This window comes from Gigantopelta aegis, chromosome 9, assembly GCF_016097555.1.
Source record: "Gigantopelta aegis isolate Gae_Host chromosome 9, Gae_host_genome, whole genome shotgun sequence".
Taxonomy (NCBI): domain Eukaryota; kingdom Metazoa; phylum Mollusca; class Gastropoda; order Neomphalida; family Peltospiridae; genus Gigantopelta; species Gigantopelta aegis.
This window is the reverse complement of record NC_054707.1, coordinates 17,918,547-17,936,102: the sequence shown is the minus strand read 5'-3', so window position 1 is coordinate 17,936,102 and position 17,556 is coordinate 17,918,547. Positions and strand designations below refer to the sequence as shown.

The 17,556-nt window shown below is 39.2% G+C and overlaps 1 protein-coding gene across 1 annotated transcript in view; it reads left to right on the top strand.

Moving 5' to 3' along the window:
- The first annotated feature begins 628 nt into the window (after positions 1-628).
- LOC121380434 overlaps positions 629-17,556 on the top strand; it is a 69,506-nt gene continuing 52,578 nt past the window's right edge. The window contains exon 1 of the mRNA XM_041509248.1: positions 629-768. Coding sequence (XP_041365182.1) covers positions 711-768 — 58 coding nt within the window. The 5' untranslated portion in view covers positions 629-710. The remainder of the gene's footprint in view (positions 769-17,556) is intronic.

The window sequence follows — 17,556 nt, the reverse complement described above, 5'->3', positions numbered from 1 at the left end:
TGAAATTTAACCTATTACAAATTTTAGAATGATCAGAAACACGTTTAACATACAGTCGCTAATATTTTATGCAGAAAAATATATTTGATATGTAATTACAATCGTTGAAAAGTCTCTGTTAGTCGACAATATCTTTAAAATTGCAGCAAACTCAGGAATGTCCCTTTAACTGTAATAGGCAACTAATTGTGTATCCTATAGACAGAATATACTCTATCGTGGATATTGCTGAAAAACCATAACACAAATGTAAAAATCGTAATAGGAAATAAAAGACAAAAAAGGTTTCACAAACTTAAACACTCGGATAACACTGAATCGATCCTATGACATTTCACACCTCCTATGTTCAGTTTTATCAGTGTCATACGACCATACTTTTTCTACATCGAAGTATTAATTCTCTCTCTGATTTCGAGTTTGACAAACACGAATTCTGTTTAAACTCTGTTACGATCAATATGATCGTGGTCCACATATCTGAGTGGAAAAGAGGTTTCACATGTCGCTAGCTCGGAGAATTCCATCTGTCGAATCTCTATAGCAGACGTCAACTCTCTCTTGCGCGCGCACTTTACATTAGGGAAAAACTGCGCTACCTGGCGGGCCGCGGTGGATTTGATAACAACGTCAAATTCATTCATTAATAATCTCCTTGAAGCGCTAACGTTTTGTGACGGATACGAGTCACTGACACTAGCTGTTTTACAATGGAATCCCATCTTCAAAACACAATCGTCTGCTTTGTGCTGCTTGCTGTCGTCAACGGTAAGTAATGACTATTATATTGTAATGCAAACTTCACAAACAATGTGAAAAAAGTCTGGCAAATTATTTAGAATATTTACTCATCGGTTTTAGCTGCTTCAGTTTTCGCTTTGTCAAATTTGTAACATCAGAAATTGTTGATTTTGTAAAGGATAGTATAAATTTCACGTTTTAATATTCCACTGTAAATAGCAAATGGAAAAATAGAACGAAACCTTATTAAGACTACCTCCAGTATGCAACAACCTGTCTTATGGGTCCACTTTATCATTCAAACTGAATTCAACTGTCATTAGAGACCACTACTTATACACCCTTTTCAGCCTTCCAAGATGAATGCCTACCAAAACGTTTATACTTTTACTAACCAAGATAACCTTTAAATAACGATCGCTTTTGAAAATTATTAATTCAGTTTGCTTTGCTGGGAATTTTTTTGTTTAATTTGTACTGTTATTTTCCTGACCATAATTCTTGCTTTGCTAAAAAAAAAACAGGTAAAGAATGAAAGTAATGATAGGCAACATTTGTGATTTTAGACTTTTTTAAAATCGTGTTTTAAACTATTCCAACATCACATTTCTTCCTATACCCTCACAGGGTTGAATTTGTTACATGTTTCTTCCATGCTATTCCCTAGAAATCCCCCCCCCCCCCCCCACACACACCCCCTCCGGGAAAAAGTCAGTTACAACCGTAATGGCATATTCACTAAATGGTACAAAATGACGGATGTCCTTCGAAACGAGAACGAATTGTAGCTTAATAGCAGAACTTCTGCCTGGTTTGCGATTTGTCACACTATTCACTGATTAGTATCTCAATATCAAAGGCCGTGGTATGTCCTAGTCTGTCTTTTAAAAAAAAAAAAAAAAAAAAAAAAAAAAAAAAAAAAAATATATATATATTATATATATATATATATATGTATATATATATATGGCTTTTGTAATAATCAGAAAGCGTAAGCTATGCGATAGCTTGAAATACTTTTTCTCTTGCTTTGCAATAAGATTGATATCTTCGGCTTGTATGATAGTAGTAGTAGTAGTAGTAGTAGTAGTAGTAGTAGTAGTTGTAGTAAAGCTGGGCGTTATACCGTATATACCGTTCGGTATTAGTATCATGTCAATAGCGACTTACCGTACGAGCCAAGTTCAAAATACGGAATTTCGGTATTGAAAAATTATTTCCAGCCATTTAGTAAAGCACTACGCAAAATGAGTTGGGTATAAATCAGACGAGGGCTTTGCGTGTGAAATTAGCGGGCGAGCCTTAAGTCGGGCAGACATTTATAGCAGAGTATACTGAAAATACCGTTCGATATCAGTATCGGTATTGGTATTGTGTCAATACCGAATACCGTACCGATACCGAGGTAAATCACCCCCAAAACACCGATACCGATACCGAACCTGAAATTTCAATACCGTCCAGCTGTAAGTAGTAGTAGCTATTGGTGCATGGCCTTGGGGTCTGTTAGGATGCACTTTGCGGCCCAATACCTCTGATATCAGCCCCTGGGGGTTCTTTTAGGGTTATCTCGCACTTAGTCCATATCAGTCTAGACTCTCTTCATCGACCAATCCTACTTGGGTGTCTGTAACAGAAACAGAAGCTCCTGTGACATCATAGGTGTCTGGTTCATTGAGAACTACAAACAAGCTCAACACATCAAGGAATAGATCATGAAGGGGATAGGAGTGGCATATGCGGCGGCATAAACTTTCTCTTTCATTACAATTATGATCAACACCTAATATAGTCACTAAATTTGCAATGTGCTGGGGTGTCGGTAAACGGTCATTAATTGCATTCCTTCCTACTAATGAGTTTTAAATGTCTGTGACCTCTGTAGTATAATAGACAGCCAGTCAAGAGGCGATATCGCGATCAAGATCCGTCTAATGGTCATTTGGCAAAACAGTGGTTGATTCCATGAATTTCTACCTAGTGCCTAGTCTATAGGAAGACAGCCACTCCCGTGGAGATCCTTTGCTGGACAATACATCCTTCTTCCACCGCTTCAAAGAGAATTGCCATTTACAGACTAGTTTACTAAATCAAGACAAGCACAGGAGAGAGAGAGAGAGAGAGAGAGAGAGAGAGAGAGAGAGAGAGAGAGAGAGAGAGAGAGAGAGAGAGAGAGAGAGAGAGAGAGAGACAGACAGACAGACAGACAGACAGACACAGACAGACAGGCAGAAAGATATATAGACAGAGACTGAGGGAAACACAGAAAAAAAGATAAAGAAATTAGATAAATAGATATCAAGAGACGGACGGACGGACAGAAAGAGAGAAATAGAGATACAGAGAGTGAATATTCGCCGTCGCTACACTGGCCACTCTTATCAAGAACACTGGTCTCCCCGTAGCCCAGTGGTAAAGCGCTTGATGCGCGGTCGGTTTGGGATCAATTTCCGTCGGTCCGTTGGGCTAGTTCTCCTTCCAGCCAGTGCACCACGACTGGTATATCAAAGGCCGTGGTATGTGCTATCCTGCCTGTCCAGCGATGGCGATCGATCCCTCGACAATTCACACGTCAAGTGAGCGCTCCACCAGTGTGTGTATTTTGTTGTTAATAACCAAATAGTTCTTTCTTTTCCTACAACATGCTCTCATCCAGCCCAATAGCTATTAAGCCGCGAAAAACCCATACCGACGTAATATGGACTTCAGAATATGATTACCCTCAGTTTTATACTCGTCACACGATATGGCAGCGACGAAGTGACATAAATCTTTCTTGAGGTACGATGGAAACTAGAGATACGGACACAGAACACGTTACGTAAGAACGACGGTTTTATGTGCTAACTCCATATAAAATTCTGAACATGTAATAAGTGTGATATCGTTTGTCGTACAAACTTGTTATATCCTGCTATTAAAGCGTGTAAACAGGAGTAAGTGCAGCCAGCCGTTTGTCGATAATACTTGCTAGACAGATTCTTTTTTGTTTTACGCTACACGTTAAACCGAATGACCATTTCGGAAACCAGTGAAGATAGTTTGCGAAAAGAGTTTAGCTGAACGTAGGGCAGAGATGCGTTCAGCCAGATAGAAAATCGTTGGCTAAACTGGTTTATGCGTTTCACATTAAAACGAATGACAACATGCAGAGAACTATGTAGTTAAAAAATGATTTGCGTGCGTTAGGGTTGCTCGCTGTCGCTGAACGCAGGACAGATAGAATAATCTGTTTCTGTTTATATATTTAATTGCAATTATATTAATGATCCATTATCGATGTATGCTATATATAAAACATCTTGTGATTTTATTCTAAGTCAAAGTGTATAATATTGTATTCTAGTGTTCATATGTATATCTGTTTTAGCGGGCCGTTATTATTCAACCATTATTCAAAAACAGGGGCGAATTCAGTAAATATTTTGCGGGGAGGAGGGGTGGGTGGCTGGGTGGGTGCTAACGAGAAAAGGACACATAGACCACTTTGTCAAAAGGGTATCCCATTTGAAAAAAATAAAATAAAGGCATACACTGGGGCACAGGTGGAAAGAGTTCCATAGTCCCCAATTAGATCCGCCTCTGGAAAACACCATTTAATTATTTAAAGGGACATTCCCGAGTTTGTTGCATTGTAAGTTATTTCTGATATAATAATTTCGTAAGTACGAAAAAAAAAAATCTTTTTTAGGAAATAAAATGAAATTTAACCTAGTACAAATATTAGAACGATCAGAAACACGTTTAATATACAGCCAAGGATATTTTATGCAGAAAAATATATTTGATATGTAATTACAATCGTTAAAAAGTCTCTTTTAGTCAATAATATCTTTAAAATTGCAGCAAACTCAGGGATGTCCCTTTAAATCTGATGTCTGGGTATTTACTGGTCATATATCGCCCTCAAAAGCAAGGTGCTTTTCTTTCTGTGTAATGTACTAGTAATACGCAAAAAAGCAATATGAATTGTTGAAAGTGTTTAATACAAGTCGTAACATACACGACAATTAGGAAATCTACAATTAGCATTTTCAATCCCAAATTACTGTACAAGACTGATTCCAAAACAAATTATGATAGAGTCGTCAAGGTATGCGACCATGACTCACTGTCGGGTGCTTAAAGAGACATTTCTGAGTTTGCTGCAATTTTAAAGATGTTATCGACTAACAGACCTTTTAACGATTGTAATTATATATCAAATATATTTTTCTGCATAAAATATTAGTGGCTGTATATTAAAGGTGTTTCTGCTCGTTCGAATATTTGTACTAAGTTAAAATTCATCTTTTTTCCTAAAATATGTACGAAATTATTTGGAGACAAAATGCAGTTTGGGCTTGTTAGAAATATTAAGACGACCAAAAACACATTGAATATACAGACACTGATATTCTAAACTTTCAATATACAGACACTGATATTCTAAACAAGAACATATTTAATATGTAAGTTTAATCGTAGAACTATTTTATTAGTCGGCAACATCTTACAATGCAGCAAACTCAGGAATGTCCCTTTAAAACTTATGTTGTTTGTGTGTCTTTAGTTTCATTTTTAGTTATGATTATATGACATGTGATATATTATTAAAACCATACACAGAATGAGAGGAAACCCGCTGCCGCCAATTCATAGGGCTACTCTTTTTTCTTTTTAAATGGATAAATACAGCAGACAGTAGTTTGGCGAGTTAAAACGGACATCGAGAAATGATGGGTCGTCTCTCTCGTTCACAGCGTTTGTAAATTATTAATCTGGCCATCATGACTGATTGTTGTCTTTCACACCTGTGTTCTACATACTGTAACCTAATTATAGGTAGAAAATGGGGTTCATGCACAGTTTAAGTACTTTTGAGCGCTTAATGAAAATAATGCCGACCTCGGTTCGTGTAGTGGTTAAGCAATCAGGAATTAAAGCTGACAGGTGCTGGGTTTGCCTCCCGGTAACGGCTCCCAACTTCTACAGCGAGTTTTAACGACTGGATAGAACCAGATTCATTTCATTGGTTTATTCATTTCAACATATTTTTTCAGGCTTATATCTAATTAAGGTTCAAGCACGCTGCCCTAGGCACACGCCTTAGCTATCTTGGGCTGTCTGTCCAGAACAGTGGGTTAGTTGTTAGTAGTTAGTGAGAGAGAAGAGGATGTAGTGGTCTTGCACCTACCCACTGAGTCGTTAAAACTCGCTCTGGGTGGCAGCCGGTACCGGGCTGCGAACCCAGTACCTACCAGCATTATGCCCAATTGCTTAACCACGACACCAATGAGGCCGGTATAAAACCAGAGGTCAGGTCATAGGGTTTGATCGGGCTGCTGGTGCTCCCTTGCACGTGCCAGTGCAGGCGGTCCCTCCTCTCCCCTCCCCCACCTTTCCTGTCATGGACGGACGACAGGCGTGCGCTACAACAGCTTGTTCTGAATGTGCACATAAAACCCTATGACCTGACCTAACATAGGGTTTAACGTTCACATTCAGAACAAGCTGTTGTAGCACACGCCTGTCATTGGCGCAGATGTCGACTTCCGCCGGCTCCTCCGTCCAGGACAGGAAAGGGTTTGGGTGGGTGGGAGTGGTTGTCGCCCGCGCTGGCATGTGCGAGGGACCACAAGCAGCCCGACCAGGGTCGGTAGCGGGCGAGGGTTTGGTCTTGGTGCTATTGAATTTGCAAATGTTCCTTAGGATTAAAGCCAATTTAAAAATGTTGCGTAATTTCTTGAAAGTAATTTTGACGCATGATTTGGAAGGGTTCATCTAAATAAAAGTAAGGAGCAATTTGAGTAGTTTTTAACTTAGTTTGCCGAATTATAGTTCTTTCTGGAACATTGCCCATTAGGGACCGTTGTTGTAGGTCTTTCTTCCATAGTTCCGCACTAGTTTTAGCCCTTCGGAAGGCTGGATCGATTGGGCGATTGTTTTTTTCCGGTTCTGCCCTTAAGAGGATATAACCATTTGGTGGAAGCAATTCGTTTGGGTCTTGTTGAGAGCCCTTATAAGGTTTGTATATAATGGCCCTATAGGGCAGAGAGGCAAAGGCCGGAAGCCAGCCCTTTCTTCAGCCAGCAAACGTTTCGCTAACGTTCGCGAACAATTTGTTTGGTTTCACGTCGTGGCCATTTGGTTTAACGTGAAGCGCATAAACCAGTCTGGCGGACGTTTTTTCTCTGGACGATTTATGCCTCATTACACACGTGCACACTACAGCTTATTATGTCCATCTTAAACACTGTAATATACTGTAATACACTGAGGAGAAATCGTAGTGTCGTGATAAAGCCATCGGACATAAGAGTGGTAGGTACTGGGTTCCCAGCCCGGTACCGGTTCCCACCCAGAGCGACTTTTAACGACTCATTGAGTAGGTGTAAGACCACTATACCCTCTTTTCTTCTCTCTCGCTAACCATTAACAACTAACCCCCTGTCCTGGACAGACAGCTCAGATAGCTGAAGTGTGTGCTCAGGACAGCGCGCTTGAACCTTAATTGGATATAAGCACGAAAATACATTGAAATGAAAAACAAAACTGAAAGCAATGTAATATATTTCTTGTATTCTGTAGAAAAGACAAAAAAAATGAATTAAATTTTAATGGGAATAAAGCAGTTTCTCGCGATGCAGATAAGTATTATTATGTCTGAAATTGTATCCTCTTTCGTTTCCAATATTTGGTTGGTAAAAACAAGAAGGTGGGGTTTTTTTCTTTCTTTTTAAAGTTAAAAAATATGATTTTCACTGACAAGGGATGGATGCAATGCCGGTTTTATCCCGGTCTGAAATCTTGCACCATTACGTTTTGATACAAATCAAATTATTTCCATTGCTTATACATTTTAAAAGTTCTATTTAAATTGATATGATTTTATTAAAATGGTTAAAATGCATAGTTTAAATGAAATTTTATTGAAAATGTAAAGGTCCATTCTTAGATGAAACAGAGCCTACTACACGAGTGGGCGTTAGATACCATTTATCTTACAACGAGATGTTTTAAAACGTAACTAACGAGCGAAAGCGAGTTCGATACGTTTTTTTACAACGAGTTGTAAGATAAATGATCTCTAAAGGACAGGAATGCTGTATTCTGTTTCTTACATATCCTGAAAAAACAGTTTTAAAATAAATTTTAATTCGTTTTCCAACGAAAACCTATTTACGGCCCTTTCGCTTTTGCGTCACAGACAAGTCATTTTCAGGTTAACTTGTACGTCACAGAGTGATCGATTCGACAGTTCTTTTCTTTTCGGTTTTTTTTTTTTTTTTTTTCATTAGATGGTATGACATTAGTGACCTGGTCATCACCTAGGAGCAGTGTGACGGAACATGCTCTTAATTTTGTTTTCGCCTGTGGCGATATTAATTATTTTAGAGGGCCGTGTGCAGTTCCAATATGCACTTAAGCCCAGATGGGCACTTTGTTACGTAATACCTCCGCGCGACCGTGGTCGAGCTGTGCCTAATACACACCCAGCCGAGGTGCGGAGGCCATGTGGCCAGTAGTTACGTAATACCTCCGCTAGTTCCGTACGATCGGGGTATATTTGGCGAACTAGGCGACAGTAAGTCTAGGCTTCTAAGAAAGATATGCCGTCTTGGTCGCTGTGGAAAATTCACATGATACGTGAGGTGCCGCGATGTACCCCCAGGCGATATTCGGGTTTTATGATAAATAGCTAGGGTTTTAGAGATATCGGGGAGAAACATAGGAAGACTGCAGGGGAAACGGACGTCGTCCACTGAACGAAATATATAAGTTCAGTCCGGACGTGGTAATTATATATTATTTCTTCTCTGTTGTATAACCTTGATGTGATTGATGTGACTTTAAATATTTTAATACTGTATTATACCAATATTATTTAGACGGTGCTGCCGGTCATCTGACGCAGTAAACTGTAGGCTCACTGTCTAAATAATTATTAAAGCTTAGCCAGTCATCCTAGAGGACCTAGGTAAACTGTAGGTTATTGTCTTTATTGTGATAGGTACCAGTATTAATTCTGTATTACAAGGTTACTGAATGAGTAGTTAAGGGTTAATTAAAAATTAACCAGTTAGGAATAGAGTTGTAATTCCTTTATTAATTAAGTTCCCCTGGCAGCGTTTCTCAATTATCACACGTTACTGAATGAGTAGTTAAGGGTTAATTAAAAATTAACCAGTTAGGAATAGAGTTGTAATTCCTTTATTAATTAAGTTCTCCTGGAAGCGTTTCTCAATTATCACACGTGTGGGTGTTGTGTCACGGTGAAGTGATTAGCATATTGTATAAACTAGACACCTAGTGATTAACTAATTAAGTGATCAGTTCTGGATTGTTATTATTTGTTGTTGTTAATTAACTACTGCGGCAGTACATTTGTCAGCGTAGGTTAATACAGATTCCAAAGTGTATTGTGTTTTTGTTGTGTTTTCTAGTGAACTAAACGTGCTATAATAATATATACTTTATATAAGATCTTATCTCTGATCATACCTAGACGAGCCACGCGGGTTGAACTAATAGATATACAATTGGCAGAGATATTTGGATAATCGTGTTTCATTGAGTTACGGGTATTACAGGATCCCCGTGACAAGCAGCCAGTCGTATATTTTTTTAAATGTTAACACAAGTACATGTGTTACAAGTATGTGTTATAAAAAAATAACGAATGATAATCTCATCAACGGGTGTGTAAGAAACATACATTTTAAATCACTGGTGAACAATACCGCTTATTATATATATATATATATATATATATATATATATATATATGTTTGATATCATCATAATAATATCATTAATACGTTGTATAAAGTAGAAAAAGGGGTGGGTGGGTGGTGGTAAATTTGATTACACAAAATGGGAAACATAACGGTTTTAAATATTTGTTTTCGCTTCAGTTATGTTTGTGTCGTGTCAAAGAAATACCACACAATAAAAATGAACATTTATCTTTTAAATGTTTGATTGCCTTGCAACTAATCACTGACAACCAACCCATTATTCTGGACTGGCAGATCAGATAGCTGAGATGTATGGCAAGGACGGTCTACTTGAAGCTTAATTCAACATAAGCGCAATAATACATAAAAAGAAAATATTACGTTCAGCGTTACGAGTCTACACTTTGGGTTGTCTCTAACGGATTTGACAGCCATTGGTAAACTATACTTTCTGATAATAAATAAAGGATCAAACCGTAGCATTGCTGTGTCATTCTTAACATATATATACGTTTCGTATTCGAGAAATACATTCCCAAAATTTGTTTAATTTATTTCATTAATATTTAAGCTCACAGTTTGTTATATTTTATCTTCATTTTTTCTTTCCCACTACTATGTTCTTAATTTGTTGATGCTACTGCTATTGCTACTGCTGCTGCTACTGGTACTGCTGCTGCTACTGGTACTGCTGCTGCTACTGGTACTGCTGCTGCTGCTGCTACTGGTACTGCTGCTGCTACTGGTACTGCTGCTGCTGCTGCTGCTGCTGCTGCTGCTGCTGCTACTGCTATTACCGCTGCTGCTACTGCTACTGCTGCTGCTGCTGCTGCTATTACTGCTGCTGCTGCTACTGCTATTGCTACTGCTGCTGCTACTGGTACTGCTGCTGCTGCTGCTGCTATTACTGCTGCTGCTGCTACTGGTACTGCTGCTGCTGCTGCTGCTATTACTGCTGCTGCTGCTACTGGTACTGCTGCTGCTATTGCTACTGCTGCTGCTACTGGTACTGCTGCTGCTGCTGCTGCTATTACTGCTGCTGCTACTTCTACTGCTGCTGCTGCTGCTACTGCTGCTGCTGCTGCTGCTGCTACTGCTACTGCTGCTGCTGCTGCCGCTGCCACTGCCACTGCCGCTGCTTCTGCTGCAACTACTACTACTACTACTACTACTACTACTTTTCCTTCACAGATACGATAAAAAGTATCGCTTGACCATGGCTAAAACCTTACTCAACTACATAAGCAAATTAGACGTAAACGAAATGGAGAATAGTTATCTGATATTCTGTACAATCATCACCAGCCTCGGTGGCGTCGTGGTTAGGCCAACGATCTACAGGCTTGGTAGGTACTGGGTTCGGATCCCAGTCGACGCATGGGATTTTTAATCCAGATACCGACTCCAAACCCTGAGTGAGTGCTCCGCAAGGCTCAATGGGTAGGTGTAAACCACTTGCACCGACCAGTGATCCATAACTGGTTCAACAAAGGCCATGGCTTGTGCTATCCTGCCTGTGGGAAGCGCAAATAAAAGATCCCTTGCTGCTAATCGGAAAGAGTAGCCCATGTAGTGGCGACAGCGAGTTTCGTCTCAAACTATGTGTGGTCCTTAACCATATGTCTGACGCCATATAACCGTAAACAAAATGTGTTGAGTGCGTCGTTAAATAAAACATTTCTTTCTTTCTTTCTTTCTTTCTGTACAATCAATCCAAATCATGAATTAGATTAATTTTTATCAAAAGTTTAATTAAATTAAAATTTACTTAAATTAATTTTTGTTAGCGGGATGTAGCCTAGTGGTAAAGCACTCGCCTGATGCGCGATCTCCGTCGACTGACCCATTAGGCCATGTCTCCTTCCAGCCAGTGGCCCACGACTGGTATATCAAAGGCCGTGGTATGTGTTATCCTGTCTGTGGAATGGTGCATATAAAAGATCCCTTGCTGCTAACGGAAAAGAAAAAGAAAAAAATGTAGCGGGTTTCATCTCTAATTAAGACTATATGTTAAAATTACCAAATGTTTAATATCCAGTAGCCGATGATTTATTAAATCGATGTGCTCTAGTGGTGCCGTTAAACAAAACAAACTTTAAACTGTTTTATAACGGGGTGGAACGTAGTCTATTGTTAAAGCACTCGCCTGATGTGCGATCCCCGTCGGTGGGCCCATTGAGCTATTTCTCGTTCCAGCTAGTGCACAACGACTGGTACATCAAATACCGTGGTATATATTATCCTGTCCGTGGGATGGTGCATATAAAATATGCCTTGCTACTAATGGAAACATTTAGCGGGTTTCCTCTCTAATTAAGACTATATGTCAAAATTACCAAATGTTTGACATCCAAAATGCCGATGATTTATTAAATCGATGTGCTCTAGTGGTGTCGTTAAACAAAACAAACTTTAAACTGTTTTAATGGGGCTTCACGTAGCCAGTGGTAAAGCGACTGCTTGATGCGCGACCCCCGTCGATGGATCACTGGGTTATTTACCCTTCCATCCAGGGCTGCACGACTTGTATATCAAAGGCCGTGATATGTGCTATCCTGTCTGTGGGATTGTGCATATAAAAGATCACCGGCCTTGATGTCGTGGTTAGCCATCGGATATAAGGCTGGTAGGTACAGGGTTCGCAGCCCGATACCGGCTCTCACCCAGAGCTAGTTTTAACGACTACACTTTTTTCTCTCTCGCTAACCACTAACAACTAACACCCTGTCCTGGACAGACAGCCCAAATAGCTAAGATGTGTGCCCAGGACAGCGTGCTTGAATCTTAATTAGATATAAGCACGAAAATGGTTGAAATGAAATGAAACAAAATATCCCCTGCTACTAATGGAAATGACTACGTCAAAATTACCAAATGTTTGACATTCAATAGCCGACGATTAATTAAACAATGTGCTCTAGTGGCGTCGTTAAACAAAACAAACTAACACTTAGACTATGTGTCAGAATCACCAAAATTATGTTTGACATCCAATAGCCGATGATTAATTAATTAATCAATGTGCTCTAGAGGTGTCGTTAAACAAAAAACATTTTAACTGTTTGGTGTTTTCCTTCAATATACACCCGTGTATACGAATTCAATTTATCACCAGCTGCCTTGGCAATGGCATTTGGTAATATGGCGCTGCTTTCTGATTAAGCTAATTGATGGTCTAAATCGGACATTAATAGTGGTATTCTGTCGCTACTCCGTTACTTCCTGCTGGAGATGACCTACTAAAGCAAATTAGCATTTTGTTTTGATTGACTTGGTTTTTCCTCCAGACTTTTATTATTCCCTCGAACAAAATGAAGATATCAGGGTTATGAACGTTTATTTTTGTTTAACGACACCACTAGAGCACATTGATTAATTAACCATCGACTATTGGATGTCAAACATTTGGTAACTCTAACATATCAGGATTATGAATTCATAGGGTTATTGTTATATAGACTATTTATTGGAAATAAGAGATTGATTTGATCGAGATAGACAGACAGAATGAAAAATAGGCAATAGAGAATGATTGTGATAGCGATAGAGGTAAGAGAGAGAGAGAGAGAGAGAGAGAGAGAGAGAGAGAGAGAGAGAGAGAGAGAGAGAGAGAGAGAGAGAGAGAGAGAGAGAGAGAGAGAGAGAGAGAGAGAGAGAGAGAGAGAGAGAGAAGATGAACTGTACAGAGCCAAATATACAAAAAGACAAACAGATGAACAGACAGCTTTTTTATATTTTTGTTATTAACGTTGAACTTCTCTTGTTGAATATTTCTTGAATGTATTATTGTTAAAGAGTGTTAAAAGGAGTGTCCTGAGTTTACAGCCATTGTAAGATGTTTGCAATAACAGAGCAACTACTATTTCATACTAAATACATTTTCTTGTTTAGAACACCAGTGGATATATATCGAATGCGTTTGCGGTCGTATACTAATGTTTGTAGCACTCAGTTTTTACATCAATTCGTGATATATATTTTTTTTTCGTATGAAATTCTTGGGAGGTAAAACCCGGATTGGGCTACAACAAACATTAGGACAACAACAAACATCTTGTAAATACAGGCACTGGTATTCTAAATAAGAAAATATATTTAATTTGTATGTTACGTCATCGAAAAGGCTGTATGGGTCGGACACATTTCACAATGGTTGTAAACTCAGGACTGTCCCTATAGGTAGCAGCACTAAAGCAAAGAATTTACGGCTGGGTCAAAGTTCGAGGTGCACCGAACTTTTGATAGAGAAGTTAGCACCACAAGTCCTGTGATTGATTATAAATGTGAGTGTGTTGGTTGTAAAAAAAAAAATAGTTTCATGTGGACTAAAAATGTATGCAATTTTATTTCATCTAGTACCACTGTGTCAAGTAGCCTTGCACTTGGAACATGTATGGGGTACCTGTTAACAAACGTACTCAAATTCTATGCGAAACTAGGGGTGTTGTAAAAACATCTGAATATACCGACGATGAGCCATGAAAGGTACATTTTCTGCAGTTAATAGGCTACTTTGAGGTAGGTGTTGTAGTACTGATATTTATGGGTCATAGTTTGGTTGATATATTGCATATAGTTAACGTGTTCGCCTATGGGATTTTATTTGGTATAGTCATACCTTTAATGATACATTTGTTTTATTTTAGAACGTATACAAGACTACAGGAAATGCTAAAAAGATTTGAATATATACTGTTACAAATGGAACGTAGTTAATACATAATGTAAATGTTGTATGAGATAATGAGAAATAGTACGCTTGGAATAAGACATAAACATATATTTCTCATTAAAGTCGAAAGTCTTTTTTTGGGTTTTTTAAAAACCTTTAGAAAGTTCTCTATACTTATGTTAGTAGACTATTGTGTTACTACTGTGAAATGTGAGAATTTCACAATGCTACAGAAATGGTATTCGCTGAAACTGCTCGCTTGCCTTTAAAGAATGTCCCATAAATTCATAATTATAATTACAAAATATTGACTAAACCATAAACTACTAATACTGAATATTACATAAATATTGTATCAAACAGTATATTGCTATTATCCTATATTAATTTGAGTTAATGGAGTGAATAATGTTTTTTTTTTAAAGTTTGTTTTGTTTAACGACACCACTGGATCACATTAATTAAATAATCTTCGGCTATTGGCTGTCAAACATTTGGTAAGTTTGACTCATAGTCATCAGAGGAAACCCGCTACATTTTCCCTAATGCAGCAAGGGATCTTTTATATGCACTTTCCCGCAGACAGGAAAACACATACCACGGCCTTTGACCAGTTGTGTTACACTGGTTGGAACGAGAAAAAATCAAAGCAGTTGAATGGATCCACTGAGATGATTCGATCCTGCGGCGCAAGCACCTCAGGTGAGCACTCAACCGACTGTGTTACTTCCCGCACCTGGTGTGTATTGCGATTACTATATGTAATATATCATATCATATCATATCATATCATATATATGATAATATATGATATTGAGTTCAAATCCAATTCAATTTATTGCCCAATACCAAACAATTTGGTGTCAGCAAACAGAGATAAAAATTATATATCATCAATAACAACAACAAAATGAACAATTAATGATAATAGCAATATGAATGTACAGGCCAGACAGAGACACAATATTTGTATTAATGACTATATGATAATAATGATTATAAAAATAAAATTGTCAAAGTACTTGGAAATAATTAAATTAAATTACTGACCCAGTGATTGCTGGTACAAGAACTTTACGTTATGACAATATAATATAATATATGATAATATGATAATATATTATAATAGCCAATAAAATAAAAATAAAACGTCATTCTTACATAAACTAGAACGTCTAAATGATCAGATCAGTCAGTAATGTAACAGAATTATTTATTTGTCATCTAATATGGTAGCTTTGATGAACAAATGAATCGGATTCTAAACAAATCCAAAGTTCATAATAGAATAAAAACACGTAAATTCTAGTCCGTCGTTTGCATCCAAACTAATAATAACAATAATGGGATAAACCATATGCACTTGTCTACCGAACGCACCTTCCGGGGTTATGAATCGCAGAAATAATTCTAACTATATTAGTTTTGGAATGAATTCACGATAGCAGACAATGGTACTCGTAGGTGCTAAAACATCCCACGAGACAAGCAGGTAATTGCATACGCTTTAACAATGCCGGTGTTGAGTATCTGTTTAAATATTAAATCTGTATCTCGTTTTCCATTAAAATATTTTTTTGTTTATAAAAAAGCCATTTCGTACAGATATCGACTGTGTTATGGCTCTGAATAAAAAACCGTGCTTGAAAAGACAAGACCTGCTACAATAAAATCGCCGGGAGTAGTTTTGCCGTCATAGTGCAAACCAGAAAAGATCAGAATCGATCGGAATAAATTGATGGCATTCGGTAACCTCCGTAACAGCGATCGTTTGTCAGTCGGATAAATACGGAACTGATTCTGGATTCGGTTTATGAAAAGTGAAACGAAAACCAATTATGAGATATAATAAATCAATCAAGTGTACGAATTTCCTGCCATATTCAGCTGCTCTGATTCTCCCGTTACGTTATAAACGAAGTGAAAGTTTATTCAAGTGTAGGACAACGCCTTACACACCGAAACACATTGATTAATAGATTGCAAATAAATTGGGCGCGTTTGGAACCATTTAAATTACACCATCGCATTTTATTATGAGCACCACTGACATACCTACTGGTAAGAGTTTCCGGAAGTCGGGTCCAGGCACCTCAATAGTCGTGGTGTCCTCTTCTTTGCCTTGGTATTCTAAAAATGTTCCTAAACTGTAGCACGGGGGATTCTGTACAACCCACATGTTACTCTGGAATCAATTCCCGTCGGTGGGCCAATTGGGCTATTTCTCGTTCCAGCCAGTGCACCACGACTGGTATATCAAAGGCCGTGGTATGTGCTATTCTGTCTGTGGGACCCCTTGCTGCTAATCGAAGGGAGTAACCCATGAAGTGGCGATAGCGGGTTTCCCCTCTTAATATCTGTGTGGTCCTTAACCATATGTCCGACGCCATATAACCGTAGATAAAATGTGTTGAGTGCGTCGTTAAATAGAACATTTCCTTCCTTCATACCGTGGGAATGTTTTTTTTTGGTTTTTTTGTTGACGCGCAATTATTTTGTTTGGCTTTATCATGAAGAAATTTGAAACTTGTTGATATGTTCTCAATGCTTGAAGTTAAAAAAAAACAACACCGATTGCACCCCGTTTTCAATAATGTTCCGGTTAAATACGTGGGTGCTGACGGGTTTCTTCCTGTAGCAGGTTAATTAGTGGTGAATAAGCGAAATATGTTATATCAGCGAACTTGAAAATTATCAATGTAATGCCCTGCACCTCACCACCTCATACATCACTTCCCTTCATCTCACCACCCCTCTCCACCCTGTCCTGCACCTCACCACCCCTCTACACCCTGTCCTGCACCTCACCACCCCTCTCCACCCTGTCCTGCACCTCACCACCTCATACATCACTTCCCTTCATCTCACCACCCCTCTCCACCCTGTCCTGCACCTCACCACCCCTCTCCACCCTGTCCTGCACCTCACCACCTCATACATCACTTCCCTTCATCTCACCACCCCTCTCTACCCTGTCCTGCACCTCACCACCCCTCTCCACCCTGTCCTGCACCTCACCACCTCATACATCACTTCCCTTCATCTCACCACCCCTCTCCACCCTGTCCTGCACCTCACCACCTCATACATCACTTCCCTTCATCTCACCACCCCTCTCCACCCTGTCCTGCACCTCACCACCCCTCTCCACCCTGTCCTGCACCTCACCACCTCATACATCACTTCCCTTCATCTCACCACCCCTCTCCACCCTGTCCTGTCACTCTCACCACCCCTCACCGCACTGCACCTCACCACCACTCACCGAACTGCACTGCACCTCACCACCCCTCTCCGCCCTGCACTGCACCTCACCACCGTACACCGCAGTGCCCTGCATCTCTACACCACTCACCGAACTGCACTGCCCCTCACCACCCACCCCATACTGCATTACACCTCACCACCCCACATCGCACTGCC